At 47.5% G+C, this 18,469-nt stretch overlaps 1 protein-coding gene across 1 annotated transcript in view; it reads left to right on the top strand.

The window, feature by feature from the left end:
• The window catches only part of LOC140407631 (uncharacterized), a 133,858-nt gene that overhangs the window by 8,630 nt on the left and 106,759 nt on the right, over nt 1-18,469 (top strand). The window contains exons 4-7 of the mRNA XM_072494973.1: nt 2,908-3,027; nt 5,659-5,809; nt 6,473-6,628; nt 8,596-8,708. Coding sequence (XP_072351074.1) covers nt 2,908-3,027; nt 5,659-5,809; nt 6,473-6,628; nt 8,596-8,708 — 540 coding nt within the window. The remainder of the gene's footprint in view (nt 1-2,907; nt 3,028-5,658; nt 5,810-6,472; nt 6,629-8,595; nt 8,709-18,469) is intronic.

Raw genomic sequence — 18,469 nt, 5'->3', positions numbered from 1 at the left:
TCGGCAGAATTTGCTGTGTTTGTGCTGCTGCTTGTGACCAGCATTGGTAAACCTGCTCCTGGGGAATAAAATTAACGAACGGCGCTGTCAATTCATTCAGTGAGGGGACAGGTGAACACCCATCTCCCCCTGTGCCCTTCTGTTCAGGACATTCCTCAGTAGTCCACAGTATTTCAGATCCCCTCCAAGCCAAACACCAGACTTGCACACAGATTGCCACATTATCATTGCTAAGTCAATATCCTGGAACTCCCTACCTATCAGCATTGTGGGAGCATCTTCACCTCATGTACAGTACTGCAGTCGTTCAAAAAGAAAGCTCACTGTCATCCTATCAAAGGCAACTAGGAATGGGCCTTACATTTGACCTTGTCCGTGATGCCCATATCCCAGTAATGAATTTTAAGTTTTACAGCAGCAATCCTGGATATGGGAGCTGCTGAGGGCATTGCCAATGCTGTTTGTTTTATATCTCCCAGTAGGTTGGTTGTTTCTGCTGATGAGATGTCCTGAAGCGAGTGCTGTTGGTTAATAATGCTTGCCCTCAAATGTCTGTGGCCCTGTGCTCCGTGCAGTAATCAGGAATGAGGGATAGGGGGCGGTGAAGCAATTCATTTTTGGATAAGGAGCTTCAGGGGGCTAGCTGGCTGGGTGAAGCAGATTTGACACTGCAAGTGTAGCCATTGCACATCACACTGCATGCTCGCCAGCCTATAGCCTGCCTAAAACATTGTTGGAGCATTATAATTGGAAACCACTCTTAAATCAACATGTGGCAGATTTGAGCTTTCACTGCAAAATTAAATGCCAAACACAACTTGCACCATATTTGAACAATTAGTAGGAAATTATACCTCTGTCACTCAGCAGCATTAGAAATTAAGATATTAATCTTAATGTGGGTTAGCTTTTCTTCTCTGGGCAATGTTACTGAAAGCGTGTGATAGAAGGCTTCCGGCCACTCAAGTAGCTTCCAGTTGACCCAAATACAACTCCTTGGCTCAGCCTTATTTACATATTTTAGGCAGGGCTTTGAGCGATATTCACATGTCCCGTGATAGCTGGCTACTGGACTGGGGGAGGAGGGGGGCGCTTGAGAAATGGATCCCAATGCAGCAGTCAGGCAGCTTAAACTGGAAGGTTTAATTACTAATTCCAATCTCTGGGATCCAATAAGAAAGCTATGTATGAATAGCACCTCAATAGTTCCACCATTAGTTTCGTAATCTAGATGTTTAATTTCTTTTGATAATATTGAAGACAAAACAGCAGCAATAGAAGCTAAGAGAGGCATGACAACATAAAACTGATGAAAGCTAGACAAGCTAATTACATTCAGGGAGGTCTAAACTGTGGGACTGAGTGGATTGAATTTGCAATGTTCTCTGGTTCAAGGCATGTCTGCTCCTTATCCTGCAATATTGAAGCACAGCTCCACCAATACATAGCAACTGGTGTGGACGTACCCAAAACCCTTTCCTTTATTGCAACCTCACACACCACATCTCTTCACCTCTCCCATGCCACTTCCTACACACTCTTTATTGGCCATCCTTACCCTAATGGAGAAAACATTGCACAATGTTTGCCAAAGACTGGCCACCATAGAGACCTTTCCCACTTTGAGACACCCCTCCACTTTTGAGGACCAATATATGGAGCACAATGGGGAAGACACCCAGCTCGTTCACGTTGGGTTTGGCAGCACCTTGCAGACGTCGAGCTACTTGCACTGAAATTCCTCGAAAGATTTATACAAGTAAAACCTTAAAAAAATCATAGAATTTACAGTGCAGAAGGAGGCCAGTCGGCCCATTGAGTCTGCACCGGCCCTTACAAAGAGCACCCTACTGAAGCCCACGTATCTACCCTACCCTGTAACCCAGTAACCCCCACTTAACATTTTTTGGACACTAAGGGCAATTTAGCATGGCCAATTCACCTAACCCACACATTTTTGGACTGTGGGAGGAAACCGGAGCACCTGGAGGAAACCCACGCAGACACGGGGAGAACTTGCAGACTCCGCACAGACAGTGACCCAGCCGAGAATCGAACCTGGGACCCTAGAGCTGTGAAGCAACTGTGTTAACGACTATGCTACCATGATGCCCACTCTTTATTGGCCATCCTTACCCTAATGGAGAAAACATTGCACAATGTTTGCCAAAGACTGGCCACCATCCTTCAACCTCCTTAATCCCAAAAGGATGGTGCTGTTGATTCTTGCCCGTGATCCTCCCGTTCTGCTGATCCACTGCAGCAAACAATGTGACACAGGAGAAGGAAGGTGGTGGAGAAGGAGATGATAAGGACCAGGGCACTCAGGGGTTGCAGCTTACTGCCAATCCTCCAGAGAGGCCCACAGCCTTGCCCCTCAAAGCAACATGACTGTGAGACATGGGAGATGAGACTAGGGTGCCCATGACATCCACCAATGCAGTCATACCTGTTCTGAAGTTGCCCTGACATTCATATCCTCCCCTATGTGCCAACTGGCAGACCTTGAGTGACAACCTTCAATCACAACAAATATTTCATCTCCCGAAGCATAGTTACAGCAAAGCATTGTAGTAATTACCATGGCACTCAATTTTTCTTAGGGTTTTTCTGATTTTCTCTTACACATCTTGCACCCTGAAGATCCTGGACCAGATTTTTAATTTGCTTTCTGTATTGCCCACTCATTACAGAACCTCCCAATTTTTAATTCCATTGACTAGAATCAGCTAACTCAAAACAAATTCATGTTTGCAACTATGATTTTTCCTACCAATAAGACTACCAGCTGCTGCCAATACCTGAGGAACAATGAAACGCAAATACACATTCTAATAAAGTGCAGCAGAAAACAGATGTTTTGACGATTTCAAATGTATGATTAATACAATAATAACTTGATTTCAGGGGGCTTCTGCATTATTTGATATAATGGAGTACTATGACTCGGCAGTACACCTCAGCATCTCCTTCACCAAGCATATTGGAACCAGAGGCTGGATTGCAGCAGCTCAGCTGATTAGGAAGGTAATGGCACTCTATATTTCTCTTATGCCTTGGTGAAACTCCATGACCAGTTTTGTGGAAAACCTTTGTTAGTCTTTGCTATGCAAATGCAATTTAAAAACAATTTAATCCTTGAAGACATCCATACCACTCAACTACATATCAAATCTTTCGCCAAACCTTGTTCAAATTAATTTCTGATCCATTACTAACTTTCCCACAGTAGTGGGATTAACCTAGTCAAAGCCACTAATAGCACCCTGTGTGATATTGTAGCTGTGCCTTGTTTCTCCCTATTCCCAACACCCTGCCCCCCCCCCCCCCCCACACACCTCTCCCACGCACCCCCACTCCAGTTCTCAATCCTCGCTCTCTCTCATGCTATTAGCTGTGGTTCAGATGATGGCACCCTTCACTCTGAGTCATAGCGTTGTGGGTTCAAGACCCACAACAGAACATAAACATAAAAATCAAGGTTGATGTTCCAGTGCAGCATTGATTGGTGGAGTGCTGCACTGTTGGAGGTTCTGCATTTTAGATTGGACACCAAATGCAATGCAATGAATGCAGAAAATCCTGTGGCACTATTTTCAAGAAAGCTGGTAAGTTATCCCTGTTCTTTTGGCCAATATTTATTTGTTGATCACCATCCGAAAAACAGATAATCTGGTTATTATCACTTCGTTGTTGTGGGAGCTTGCTGCATGGAAATTGACTGCCCATATTCTGTAATAACTTCAAATGTACTTTGTTATGGGCGAGGCTTTTCAGAACCCCAAAATGTATCATGGAGTTCAACTAACCTCTCCCTTTAATGGATTTGTTGCTTTTCCGAGCACACGGCTTTTTTCCTAGGTGTGGGATTACAATTATGGACATTTGGGTTTTTAAACACAAAACACTGTTTATTCCATGAACTCAACTTAACATCTGAAATAAACATTGGATCTCTTAACACCCCTTACTTCAAAGATAACTCAGAAAATATTGCAACAGTAAATAATTCCTTAAAATGTTCCTTCAAACTTCCACGAGACTTAACAGCTTTAAACAAAGTCACATCAGGTTAAAGGATATATATATATTTTGTAGAATGGCAGAGATATATTAGCTTGGTTGATTTCAGCTCCAGTACCCTTCTTTCTTCCTGCAAACTCTCTGGAAACACACAGACATACCCAAGCTGTTGTCTCAAACTGGCTTTCTACTTTTAAACTGCTCTCAGCAAAACAAGCCAGACACTTTTTTAAACTAACTGCAGCTCTCTTTCAAAACTGAAACTAAAAACCTGCAACACACAGACTGCAAAATGGCTGACCTGAGCTGAGCTCCACCCACTCTATGACATCACTGTTTTCTTAAAGGTACATTGCTTAAACATCCAGTTCTTAAAGGCACTCTCGCATGACAACTTCATTGGTTGTAAAGTGCTTTAGGACACTTGATGGATGCATAAAAATGCAAGACCTTTTCTTTCATACAGTTAACTCTTTCATTCTCTTCTAACATTCTTTCCTTCATGTCTGCCAATGTGGTGCAGTTATTTATGGTTGTCCTCATATCTGCCTCAGAGGCATCAATACATTTTCTTTCTTCATGCTCAAATGGTTATGTCTGATGTGTCCTAGGGCTGCATGCTCAGCTCCCTCCATTTCATTATTAACAGGCTAACCATCAGTGACATCAATCGTAAGTACATTGTCATCTTCCGCGCACACTATGTTAATCCAATTCCAGTTGCTATATTTGCTGTTTGTTGGTATCAAGTCCTGAATGGGCAGACATATCCTCCAGGTCAGCCTCCACAAGTCCAAAGCCATCTTGTTTGGCTCCCATGAACACCAGTGTACGTTTGGCTGTGACTCCATCATCCTCCCTCACTTCATGCTCAGATTGGACCCAGTGGCAAACTGCCTATTTCCACTTCTGCAACATTGCCTGCCAACACCCTTCCCTCCTCCTCCTTGCCTCTGAAACCTTTATCCATCTTTCATCACCTCAAGTATCACTTTGAAAAAAAAAATACTCTCCTTGCCAGCGTCCCCACCTTCTCAACCTTCAATAATCTGGCTGTCTCCTACACAAAACCCCACAACTCCCATCCTTGCCAAGCCAAGTTCCAAGAAATTCAATTCCAAGATCCTTCTCATTGTCAAGTCAATCTGTTGCCTTGTCCCGTTATACCTGGAAACCTCCAGATCTATATTGCAACCCATAACCTCTATTCTCCTGAGACTGGGATCTTTCTTGTTCCTTCCTCTACACCATCTCAAAAGAGGCATATACTACAGCCACAGCCCTGTAACCCTTCAGAGTTACCTTCCAAATTATGGCTTCCTGGTTCACCACCCTCTCTAGCTGAGTCAACAAGAGAGGGAGCTTGGCTTGCTACTTAGTTCTCCCTCCTCCACCTTCACTCAATGACTAAAGATGCTTTCTTGCATCTTTTTAAGATTTCTCACCAAGTCTTCAAACATATGGTGAAATTGTGGGCAGTATGCCCTGATTCCCTGATTATGCATAGTTGGCAGATGAGGCTCTCTGACAATTGGGGCCACGCATAAAATGTGACGGCGGAAAAGTGTTTGAGGCTGGTTTCGGCCCATTTTGGCGCCTTAAATAAACTGGCTGTTTTTTTATTTATTTCCTTAGAGTAGCAGCTTGCAGGAGTTTGAGGCCTGTGGTATCCCTTTAATGGAGAACAGTGCGTGCTTTGTAGCACGAGGCTTGAGGTTTAATAGTCATCTGAGGGTATTACGTTTGGATAATGCCAGTATGAGCGGTCGCCCTTTGATGCTGCTAGGTGAGTTTTTCACCTTGTCTTGCCGTTGCAGGTTGGAATGGTGGGCTACTGTTGGAAGATGGCACTTTGATTAGGCCGGAAGGAGGGTGCCCCCTGGACATTGGGGTGGAGGCTCCGGTTAAACAGATTATTTATGGAATTAGCCTTTAATGTGGGAGTGCTTGACAATGACCTGCACTTCAAAATAATCAATTCTTGCTGTGAAGCTTTTTTGGGGTGGGGAAGCTGAGGTGGGGTTGGTATATCACAGTAATGATTAATGGATCAAACATACATCATTTGGATTAACCTTTTGCATTTTTAATCATTGATATGTCAATCTTTCGGAACTTCAAATCAAACCAAATCAAATAATAAAAACAGATGACTTCTATCCAAGATGAAAAGAGTAAGTTGAACATTAAGGGGTATAATTAACTCCAGTAGCGCACCAGTACATCGAGTATACTCACAAAATATTCTTTGTGTTATTTTAATGCAATTGAAAACCCTTGGGTTAATGATTCCATTAGAAATATGCAGAAAGGAATTATATGTGACTGTATTATGCATTGTGCTATCCAAACCTCCAGAGATTTGTGCCCAGACGTTTTGAGAAATCGTCTTCATATTTTGCTAATTTTGTGCAACTGAATCTGTTGTTTCCTATCTGACTTCCTACAGTTTCTGCCTTGAATGTGAACCAAATGCTACAGGAACTTTATTTGGCAGGCAATAACCTGAACAGCGTTCAAGACTCCATGTACCTGCGAGAGCTGCTGGAATCTAACTGTACCATTAGATTGTTAGATCTTAAAAACAATTGTATCTTAAACACAGGTAAGCAGGAGTGGGGCATTGTAAAACAAATCTTAACAACTGATAAGTGAATCCCCTATAGCCTCTTCTCCAAATTCTCCTTCAGACCCAACTTAACCAGTTGAATTTAACTTGCTTCGGGCAGTCGATTGTCAGAACGGAACTTCTGTTCACTCTGACTCGCTTTGAATCTGACCCGCTTTCCTCAATCGGGGTCATTCGTCTTATTGGGTGGCCTTCTGGTGGGACAAACACTACCAATGAGCCTTCCGTGCTCGGTGGGCACCTCAGGGGTTGGACTGTTTCATCGACCCCAGTTTTCACATTTTGATTTGATGTTTTTAAGTTTCCGTTTCTCTTTGTTCTTTTTGGGCTGTGCTCGGTTTGTCTTTTAGGAACGGCCCCTTTTAATTTGTCCCTCAGTTAATTTCTGTTTATTTGACTGGGCCTTAATTAGGAGCTGTGGGATTGACCGGGTCAGTTGTGGCTCAGTCGGTTGCACTCTCACCTCTGAGGCAGGAGGTCAAGGAATCAAGTCCCTGAGAGCTGAGCTGTAAGATCCAGGCTGATGTTAAAGTTAAGGAGCGACACATTGTCAGAGGAGCTATCTTTCAGATGAGGCATTAAACCTTTCGCTGTGTTGGTGGATGCAAAAGATTCCATGCCACTATCTTGAGAAAGAAGGGGGGAGTTATCACAGATGTCCTGGCCATCAATTATCCCTCAACCAACGCCACTAAAACAAAAAAAACAATCTGGTCATTATCACATGGCTGTTTATGGGCATCTGCTGTGTGCAAATGAACAGTTATTTTTCCTCTATTACAATAGTGACTATACTTCAAAAGTACTTCATTTGCTGTAAAGTTCTTTGGATTCCATGAGATTATAAAAGGCACTGTACAAATGCAACTTTCTTTTCACTCAATACTGCTGCGGCAAGTCTCCGATCATAGAACCTTAGATCAGTTGATCAGGACATAGAAACCCTACAGGGCAGAAGCAGGCCATTCGGCCCATCAGGTCTGCACCGACCTTCTGAAAGAGCACCCTGCCTAGGCCCACTCCCCCGCCCTATCCCCGTAACAAAGTAAGCTTTTGGACAGTAATGGACAATTTATCATGGCCATGGCCAATCTGCCTAACCTGCACATCTTTGGACCGGAGGCGGAAACCGGAGCACCTGGAGGAAACCCACGCAGACACAGGGAGAACATACAGACTCCACACACACAGCAACCAAAGGACGGAATCGAACCCAAGGCACGGGCGTCATGAGGCAGCAGTGCTAACCACCGTGCCACCGTGCTGCCCATAATGTGCAGGGCATGCATCCTACACTCTCAGTAATGTACTGAAGTGCCAGCCTAGATTATGTGCTTAAGTGTCTGGAGTGGGGCTTGAATCTCAAACCTTTTGAGCCAGTGGTGAGTGCTACCAATGAGCCAAGGTTCATGCATTCCTTCCCTTGAGCCTACAGTATCGTTATTTAATCTCTTCACCCTGGTGCATTAATGCTGTGTATATTTGTCTGTTCCAATGGGCTGAAATTCTGGCATTCACTAACTGCACCATATCAGTTAGCGCGCTGGTATAAATCTACTGGAAGGAATATATACCCATGATGTTGATCCCTCATGCTCAGACGTGACCTGTGGATCAGCCAGTATTTTGCCACTTTCCTCCTGAATTGCATCAGAATCTTTCAAAGTCTCTAATTTGAAGCTAGCAAAATTGAATGCTCGTCGCGAGCACCTACAGCAAATGTGAATTAAACAAAGTGCTTTTTGAATGGGTGGCTGATCGGGCCGTTTCACTGGTCGCTCCCTCCAAATTGTAGAAATATCTCCCACATAATCTCTTCCCTTTGTGCATCCACATGCTAAAATTTCACAGTCATTCAATACTGAGTCAGAGCATGCTGTGCAAGGTTTGCAAACAAGGTCACAAGTCAATTATGAGTGTTGACTAGCCAAATCTGTTCCCAGGACTGCAAGATATCTGTGAAGGTCTTAGAAGACAAAAGCAAGGACTGAAAACACTTATACTTTGGAACAACAAACTGACACATCGAGGGATGAGTCACCTATCTGCCATTCTAGTAAGTTAACCAGCTTAACAATAACGGTGATGTTATGCATGTATATAGCCAATATTTGGTACATCGGTTTATTGGTGAAGTTTCGAATTTTGAACTCTGAGTTTATGTCTCAGGATTAACTTAAACTGAACCCATTTTCCTGCTGCAATACATATGTATTTGTTCTCATGGCTGTCATGATATTCAGGTAAACACCATAGCACATACATACTGATGGACAGATCAACGGACCAATCAACACACAAACAACACCACAGCCAATCACAGGCAAGAGCATACACAGTACAAAACAGAGAACACGACACTTCCTGAGCATTCCAGCAGGAGACGGCTCAGGGCACAGAGGTCATAGCAAGCCACTCAGACATCCACCATGTGCTGAGTGCCACTACAAGATAGTATTAGGAGTAGGTCCACAGGTTCTAGGGCTATGACCGAACCTCAGTAACCAGTTTACCACTGTAAATAAATGTTAGCAATAAAACTGAGTTGTACCATTCGCAACCGTGTTGGTTCGTCTGTGTAGCAGAGTACCCAACACATCATAGTACCAGGAGTAACTGTGGGACCTACCTACAGATCCTCTGGAATCTGCCATCCTGCGTCATGGACACCGCTACAAGTCGCTGGAAACCTCGGCGTTAATTGGAAGCTGTTCAAACAGCGCTTCCAGCTCTTCCTGGAAGCCAACGAAAAGGAGAGCGCTTCGGACACCAGAAAGATCGCCATCCTCCTCTCCACGGCAGGTCAACACGCCATCCATGTCTACAACTCCCTGGTGTTCGCAGAAGGTGAGGACAAGACCAAGTACAAGACGGTCCTTCTCAAACTCGATCAACACTTCAACGTCGAGGTCAACGGGAGTTTCGAGAGGTATCTCTTCCAGCAGCACCTGCAGGGTAAGGATGAGCCCTTTCAATCCTTCCTTACGCACCTCCATATCCTCGCGCAGTCCTGCAGTTACGACACCACCTCCGATTCCATGATTCGGGACCAGATCGTTTTTGGGGTCACCAGCAGCTCTTATAAATAAAAGGCCTCACCCTAGCCTCCACAATCGAAGCCTGTGTCCTGCATGAAAACGCGACTAGCCACTACTCCCAATTTCAGGCGGCCGAATCGGCGTGGCAGGGGTCCAACGCGGCCGGATCGGTGAGGCAGGCGTCCTACGAGGCCGAACGGGTCCAGGCGATCGAGTTCCTCCTGGCCCGCAGCCCGGACGAGGGCAGCCATTTCGCGTGCTTTACGAGGCCTCCCCCGTTTGTGCGCGCCAAAAACGACGTCGACACAGAGGGACGTGATGCGCAGGCGCGCTCGATGCAAGACCGAACTGCGCATGCGCGGTGGCACAACGAACGCCATGACGTCACGACGTGCGGCAACTGCGGAGCCGCACATTTAAAGTGGCAATGTCCCGCAAGAAACCGACAATGCCTCCGCTGTGGCAAGATGGGCCACTATGCTGCCTGCTGTCGCGCAGCTCAACCTGCCAATGTTCCCCAAGCCAGACAACCTTGCAGGGACGTGCCGACCATTCAGCCTCCTTACTACGAGTCGTGCCCAGACGATATCCAGACCAGTGACACAGACGACCGGGATGCCTTCCGTGTTGCGGTCATTGATGGGAACCGGATATCTCCAACCAGGACCCACCAGCCGGTGCAAGTGAACACTGTCAATCCGGGTGATGAATGGTGTGCCACCCTAACGGTCAACCGATCACCAATAACATTCCGTCTGGACACTGGCGCCTCTGCCAACCTCATAGCATGGTCAGCCTTCTACGCCATGAAGCTCAGACCACCAGTTCGGCCATCCCGTTGCAAGATGGTCGACTACAATGGGAACGTTATCCCGGCTATAGGATCCTGCCAGCTCCAGGTGACACACAACACACACACGGCCACACTCTCATTCGAGATAGTCGGGTCATCAAACGACTCCCTGCTAGGCGCACAGGCATGCAAGGTTCTCCACCTCGTGCAACGAGTCCACGCTCTGCCTCCAGAAGGCACATCTGACTTCCCGGATGCAGAATTCAGGGCACAGCTCCAATCGCTCCCCGCCCACAACCAGGAGGCATTCGAGGGCATGGGAACACTGCCCTACACCTACAGAATTCGGCTCAAACCGGACGCCACCCTAGTCATTCACTCACCTCGCTGGGTCCCAGCGCCACTCAAAGACCGCCTCAAGCAGCAGCTGCAGGATCTCCAGGACCAAAGGGTGCTATCCCGGGTCACAGAGCCCACGCCATGGGTCAGCTCCATGGTGTGTGTTAAGAAGTCCTCCGGCGAGCTCCAGATCTGCATTGATCCAAAAGACCTCAACAACAACATAATGAGGGAACACTACCCCATACCCAAACGGGAAGAGATCACGAGCGAAATGGCCCGGGCTAAAATCTTCACAAAACTGGATGCCTCGAAGGGTTTTGGGCAGATCCAACTGGATCAGTCTGGCCGAAGGCTGTGCACCTTCAACACCCCTTTCGGCATTTCTGCTATAACAGAATGCCATTTGGCATCATCTCGGCATCCGAGGTCTTTCACAGGATCATGGAGCAGATGATGGAGGGCATCGAAGGGGTGCGCATCTACGTGAACGATGTCATCATCTGGTCCACCACACCACAGGAGCACATCAATCGTCTCCAGCGCGTCTTTGCATGCATACGGGAAAACGGCCTGCGCCTCAACCCAGCCAAGTGTTCTTTCGGCCAAACCGAGCTGAAGTTCCTGGGGGACCACATTTCCCGGTCAGGGGTCCGTCCGGATGCAGACAAGGTGAGCGCCATTACAGCCATGCCGCAGCCGGCAGACAAGAAAGCAGTGCTACGCTTCCTAGGCATGGTCAACTTCCTGGGGAAGTTCATTCCCAACCTTGCAACCCACACAATGGCTCTTCGCCACCTAGTCAAGAAGTCCACGGAGTTCCAGTGGCTGCCCGCACACCAGAAGGAATGGGAGGAGCTCAAAATTAAGCTCACCACAGCCCCGGTATTGGCGTTTTTCGACACATCTCATGACACTAAAATTTTGACTGATGCCCCGGCATTGGGGCGGTACTCCTACAGCGGGATGACACTGCGTCATGGGCCCCGGTCACCTATGCCTCGCGGGCCATGGCCCCCACAGAACAGCGCTATGCACAGATTGAAAAGGAGTGCCTGGGTTTGCTGACCAGAATAGACAAGTTCCATGACTACGTGTATGGTCTCCCCCAGTTTACCGTTGAGACTGACCATCGCCCCCTGGTCAGCATCATAAATAAGGACCTGAACGAGATGACCCCTCGCCTCCAGCGCATCCTACTTAAACTCAGGAGGTATGACTTCCAGCTGGTCTACACCCCAGGAAAGGACCTTATCATTGCGGATGCCCTATCCAGAGCAGTGAGCACACCGCCCGATTCGGAGGGGTTCGTCTGTCAGGTCGAAGCGCAGGTGGCCTTCACATCGGCAAATCTGCCAGCTGACGACTCCAGTCTGGCCCGTATTCGCCGGGAAACTGCGGCTGACCCCCTTCTACAACGGGTGATGTGCCACATGATGGGTGGGTGGCTCAAAGGACTGTGCCCGCAGTTCTACAATGTCCGAGACGACTTGGCCGTCATTGATGGTGTCCTTCTAAAGCTGGACCGGATTGTGATTCCGCACAGCATGCACAAGCTGGTCCTCGACCAACTACACGAAGCGAAGGCCCCCTGGGGGTCGAGAAGTGTAGACGGAGGGCCCGAGAGGCAGTATACTGGCCGGTCATCAGTGATGACATTGCCAATATGGTGCTCAACTGCCCCACCTGCCAAAGATTTCAACCGGAGCAGCCTCCTGAGACGCTTCAGCCCCATGAGCTGGTGACGTCCCCCTGGGCGAAGGTGGGTGTGGACCTTTTTCACGCGCTTGGCAGGGACTATGTAATCGTCATTGATTACTTTTCCAACTATCCAGAGGCTCATACGCCTGCACGATTTAACATTGTCCGCTGTCATAAGGGCCTGCAAAGACACCTTCGCTTGCCACGGCATTCCGATGACTGTCATGTCGGACAATGGGCCCTGTTTTGCCAGCCAGGAATGGTCGTCCTTTGCTGCTTCGTATGGCTTCACACACGTGACGTCCAGCCCTCTGCATCCCCAGTCCAATGGAAAAGTGCGTTCATCGTCAAGCGGCTCCTCTGCAAGGCTGCTGCTGCCGGATCGGATTTCTGCCTAGCCCTGCTGGCCTATCGCTCGGCCCCACTAGCCACTGTCCTCTCACCAGCCCAGTTGTTGATGGGTCGCGCCCTCAGGACCACTGTGCCATCCATTCTGGTACCCACAACCAACCATGCTCCAGTACTACACAGAATGCAACAGCAGCGCATATGACACACGGGCAACTGATCTTCCCGCCCTGGCACCTGGAGATGACGTCCGCATCCACCTACCAGAAGGTGGCTGGTCAGCACCTGCCAAAGTTCTCCGACGCGTGGCTCCCTGCTCGTTCCTGGTTCGCATGCCTGATGGCTCCATTCGTAGGCGCAATCGCCGGGCTCTGTGCCTACTTCCACGCTCGCTACAGGAACTTACACCGACACCGCGCCCTCCTGTTGTTTCTGATATCGACTTTGTGGAGCTTCCTGCCACCATGCCCCTTCCATCGTCGCCTGTGGCCAGGCCCATTCCTCAGCCGGTGGATCCAGACCCACCGTTGAGGCGGTCAACCCGAATTTGTCGCCCACCTACTAGACTGGACTTATGAGCCTGTTTGTACATTGAACTCATAATATCACTGTGTTAATATGTTTCTGTTCTTCCTTATCGTTACAGGAGTTCGTTTTTGTCGTTCAACGTTTCCCCGTTCTTTGTTTATGGTACAACCTCGTTGTTATGTCGCACCCGACATCGCCCCTTGAATATAGTTTAGCCCCATGTACATGCTGTAGATATTGCACACACACACATTCAGCTGCACTCAGTACACATCTCTATTTATAACCACATAGGCACATGCTCTTGTACAAAAGGGGGGGATGTCATGATATTCAGGTAAACATCATAGCACATACATACTGTTGGACAGATCAACGGACCAATCAACACACACACAACACCACAGCCAATCACAGGCAAGAGCATACACAGTACAAAACAGGGAACACAACACTACCTGAGCATTCCAGCAGGAGACGGCTCAGGGCACAGAGCTCATAGCAAGCCACTCAGACATCCACCATGTGCTGAGTGCCACTACAAGATAGTATTAGGAATAGTTCCACAGATTCTAGGGTTATGATCGAACCTCAGTAACCAGTTTACCACTGTAAATAAATGTTAGCAATAAAACTGAGTTGTACCATTCGCAACCGTGTTGGTTCGTCTGTGTAGCAGAGTACCCAACACATCAATGGCAAAAGGAAATATGACAAAGCATCTAAGGGCAAACAGTGAGTGGCAGTATATAGTGAAGCTAAGCTGGTGGCTGCTATTCCATTTTAAATTAAATATGCCATATTAGGAAAACCATTCTTTCTTTGAATGTCTCAGAATAGGCTTGTCTAATATCTCTTGGTGGGCCATATTTACATATTATCTTCACTCAAGGGGCTGTTCAACACCCTGGACTAGTGCACGGTCGAATCCAGTCCCATTTGACCCGAAGTCACAACACAGGTGAATTAACCAATAATTCTTCGCAAAATTCCCAAAGTCTTTGACCCTTGGCTGCCCAATAATTACAGTCACCATGTTTGTGTCACCATGTACAGTCACCATATCACCATGTTAAACACAATTACTGCTTATTTATAACAATAACTATAATGAAATATGCAGCAAATACACAAATACAACTAACTTCGAACTCCCCCACTTTAAATTGCCGCCCCCCCAATCTCTACACACACACACACACACATGACATGACAGACAAACTCAGAGGGGAGAAATGGGTACAAAAATCAGAAAAAGAGTCTTTGCACGCGATTTAACCAAATGGGAACAATGTCCCATAGCGAGCACTTTTAGCTATGTGTTTCCTGGCATTCGCAGTGCTAAGAAACACAATGCTATTTAACGTGACTCCAGTTAGATATGGGGCCTCAGTGGGGAATGGGTGGCTGAGGCCGCAGTTAGTCCCCTTTCCTGCACTGAGGAGCCATGCTCACCGAAACTCTTCAGTACAGGGACATATCGGGTCACCATTTTTAAATTACGTCCCGATCTCTCGAGCCCCCAACGTGACCACCGAACACCACACAAGCCCCAACTCACTGTAAGGGGATCCCCAACTCCTTCTCTCAATGCCCCCCCCCGCCACACACACACACACACATGCAGGGCACCCTCCCTGCCTGATTACCACAACACAGAAAATGCCAGCTTGGCACTTTGGCAATGCCCGCCTGGTACCCTGACAGTGCCTCTGTCAGCTGGCAGTGCCACCTGTGCACCTTGGCAGTAGTAGGCCTGCACCCAGGTGGCACTGACAGGATTCCAGGCTGGCACTGCCAGGGTCCAGGCTGGCAGTGTCAAGGTGCCTCACTGCCTGCTGAGAGGGTATGCATCTGGAGGCCTCCAATCCCCTGGGAGACCTCCACGAGTGCCATTTTGTCTGGTCCCCATTTGTGGAGACCAGTACTGAATGGCACTTGCACAAGGTCTCCAAACAAAGGGGATAGATCCCAACATCTTGGTTAACTTTAGGGCAGCACGGTAGCATTGTGGATAGCACAATTGCTTCACAGCTCCAGGGTCCCAGGTTCGATTCCGGCTTGGGTCACTGTCTGTGCGGAGTCTGCACATCCTCCCCGTGTGTGCGTGGGTTTCCTCCGGGTGCTCCGGTTACCTCCCACAGTCCAAAGATGTGCAGGTTAGGTGGATTGACCATGATAAATTGCCCATAGTGTCCAAAATTGCCCTTAGTGTTGGGTGGGGTTACTGGGTTATGGGGATAGGGTGGAGGTGTTGACCTTGGGTAGGGTGCTCTTTCCAAGAGCCGGTGCAGACTAGATGGGCCGAATGGTCTCCTTCTGCACTGTAAATTCTATGATAATCAAGGAACTGCATATTCAAGTTAGACTAGCAGTCCCGCTCTACTATGCAGATTTGCCAAAAAGTGTTCCTGCCAACATTGGGTGGACTTCACAGCGCAAAGTCTCGTGAGATTGCGTTAGATCTTGCGACACGTGGTAAGCCGGGTAGATCCCAGGAGAAGGATCTCCAATCATTTACCGATTATGTTGCACCATGGTCCACTGCTTGTCAGGCGCAGTGTGGCCGATAGCTCGTGCCCTTTGTTTCACAAGGGTGAATCCACACCTATCTCCTCTTCAAACTTTACTTTCAGTTCGGGGTTTTACAGTAGATTCCTTCTGGTCTTGGTAGTTTCACAGCACTCACAGCCTTTCTGGAGAGGGCGAGAAAGCAGGTCTTTGTCTTTCTGTGTTTAGGACTCAACAGCTCCCTCAGGTCTCTGAGGACCATCCCACTGGGATAGGATCCAATCACCACCAGTTACTGGGCAGAGTACGGTGCTTTGGCCAATTCATTGGTCACCAGCCAATCAATCAAACTCAGTCCCCACCCCATCTCTCTCTCAGATGCTGAAACATCTAAAGCTCCTGTTCAAACTAGCAGATCTCCTGTAACTTCTGACTTTCTCATTTTCTCTGCTGTGTGACTTAAAGATACATGTCCATTAATCGCCCATGGATCAAAAATGATAACGGCAAAATAAAAGGAAGGGAAAATAAGGGAATGAACAGAAAGGACCCTTACAGGACCAATGAGAACATTTCCGAAAGATAAGGGCCAGATTCTCCCTTTTGGGGACTAAGTCACCACGTCTGCCGGGAAACGGGCGAGAATCACTCCGGACTTTTTCCATGAAAGTCCGGGGTGTTTCTCCGTTTTCCAAGGGGCTAGCAGCCCCCCGGCGTACGTCCCGCCGCTCTGGCTGCCAGCGGGGCTCTGCTGTACAGACTGCGCAGCCGCGCATGTGCACGGCGGCCGCAAGCGGGTCCGCGCATGCGCACGGCGGCCCACCTCGGCGCGGGCGCCGCCAATGTGGCGGAGTCACACAGCGGGCCCGCGCGGCAGAAGGTAGGTCTCAATCACATTCTCTCACTCTCTCACACACACTCTCTCTCTCACACACACTCTCTCTCTCACACACATTCTCTCTCACCTACTCTCTTCCCCCTCCTCTCTCTCTCTCTTTCTCTCTCTCTCTCTCACTCCCCCTCCCTCTCACTCCCCCTCTCTCTGGCTCTTGCAACCACTGCGTTCTGCTCTCCAGTTCATTGCTTCCCATTGGCCCCACTCTCCAGCTTAATGTTTGCCTGGCTCCGCTTCATAGCTTACTGTTTCCCCGGGCCCAAATTCTTCGATGCTCATGGTTACCTGCCTCCAAGTACTGATTGTTTCTCTCCACATTTGCTGCTGATAGGCTCAATACTAAAAAATAATGTGAAGGGTTTTGTTTTGCATTAATGTCCAGTTGATCACCTTTGTGACAAGATGACCTTACTTTGACAGCATTCATCTCAGCTTCCCTATTTCTTGCATCAAGCCTTACTGAGATAGATAGTGCAGCACAAATTACTTTGAAAATGCAAAATTCACACAATTCTTGTAACTAAAAGGTAAAGTCACCATAGTCCCAGATGACCATAGGCTGCTTTCCCCTTTGAGGGGAGAGCTGATTGGTGATGGTTTAACCTGAGGATCACCACACCTCAGACAAGAGGCAAGGTTGAGAAGGTTGGCCTTGGGCCTGCACACAGCACAGTGGTTAGCACTGCTGCCTACGGGGCTGAGGACCCGGGCTTGAATCCCGGCCTTGGGTCACTGTCCGTGTGGAGTTTGCCCATTCTCCCCGTGTCTGCATGGGTTTCACCCCCACAACCCAAAGATGTGCAGGATAGGTGGATTGGCCATGCTAAATTGCCCGTTAATTGGAATAGAAAATAATTGGGTACTCTAAATTTAAAAAAAAGAGAAGGTTTGGCCTTCATGAAGTCAATGAATGGCATCCATCATTCATTAAAATTGCCTTTGTCAGTTTAATCTCCATGATATTTTATTTGACATGTTGCTGAAAATAAGAATTGGAAACAGTACAGTTACCTTTACAGGACAGCTGAAATCTGAGCGAACATGTCTCAAGTATCTTCCTAACAAATCAGATTGAAGAAAAAGAGAAAAGGACAGAGTTATTTTAGAAGAGAGAGAGAAAGAGACAGAATGTTCTTTGACTCGTAATCATTAATTTTCCGTGCCAGAGAGGATAATAGGCAGTAATTAACACTTAACACATTGTTAAAAGGAGACTTAGACTTAAAAAGTCCTGACCTTAAGTTACTGTGGCAGGCTTACTTTGTATCTATTGTGCAAGTATAGGAACTTCACGCCTCTCAATTCATTTGAATGAGGGACAGAGGGCAGGGTGCCATTTTCGTGACGCTAACGGCGAAGTGGTGCATCTCCAACAGCAACCTCTTGACTTTCAGGTTTAATAACCAATGTGCCCTCACCTGAAGTTGCTGTGGCATATTCACTTAAATAATGCTGACGGCCACTAGCCTCACTATTATTTTGAGGGCAATGTTTGGGCCATTGATTCAGCAACTGCGGAGTCCCCGCAATCAATTTTCATTATTTGATAATTAATACACTCTGAAATCTCTGAAAGTAATAAATTGTTTTATTTATATTTTCACTGAAAGATTGAAATAGTTAGCTGCATTTTCCCTTCATGAAGTTCTCTGGCTTTTATTGAA

Source organism: Scyliorhinus torazame, chromosome 2 (genome assembly GCF_047496885.1).
Source record: "Scyliorhinus torazame isolate Kashiwa2021f chromosome 2, sScyTor2.1, whole genome shotgun sequence".
In the NCBI taxonomy this organism is placed as follows: domain Eukaryota; kingdom Metazoa; phylum Chordata; class Chondrichthyes; order Carcharhiniformes; family Scyliorhinidae; genus Scyliorhinus; species Scyliorhinus torazame.
The sequence above is the reverse complement of the archived record's forward strand: the minus strand, read 5'-3'. Positions and strand labels throughout refer to the sequence as shown.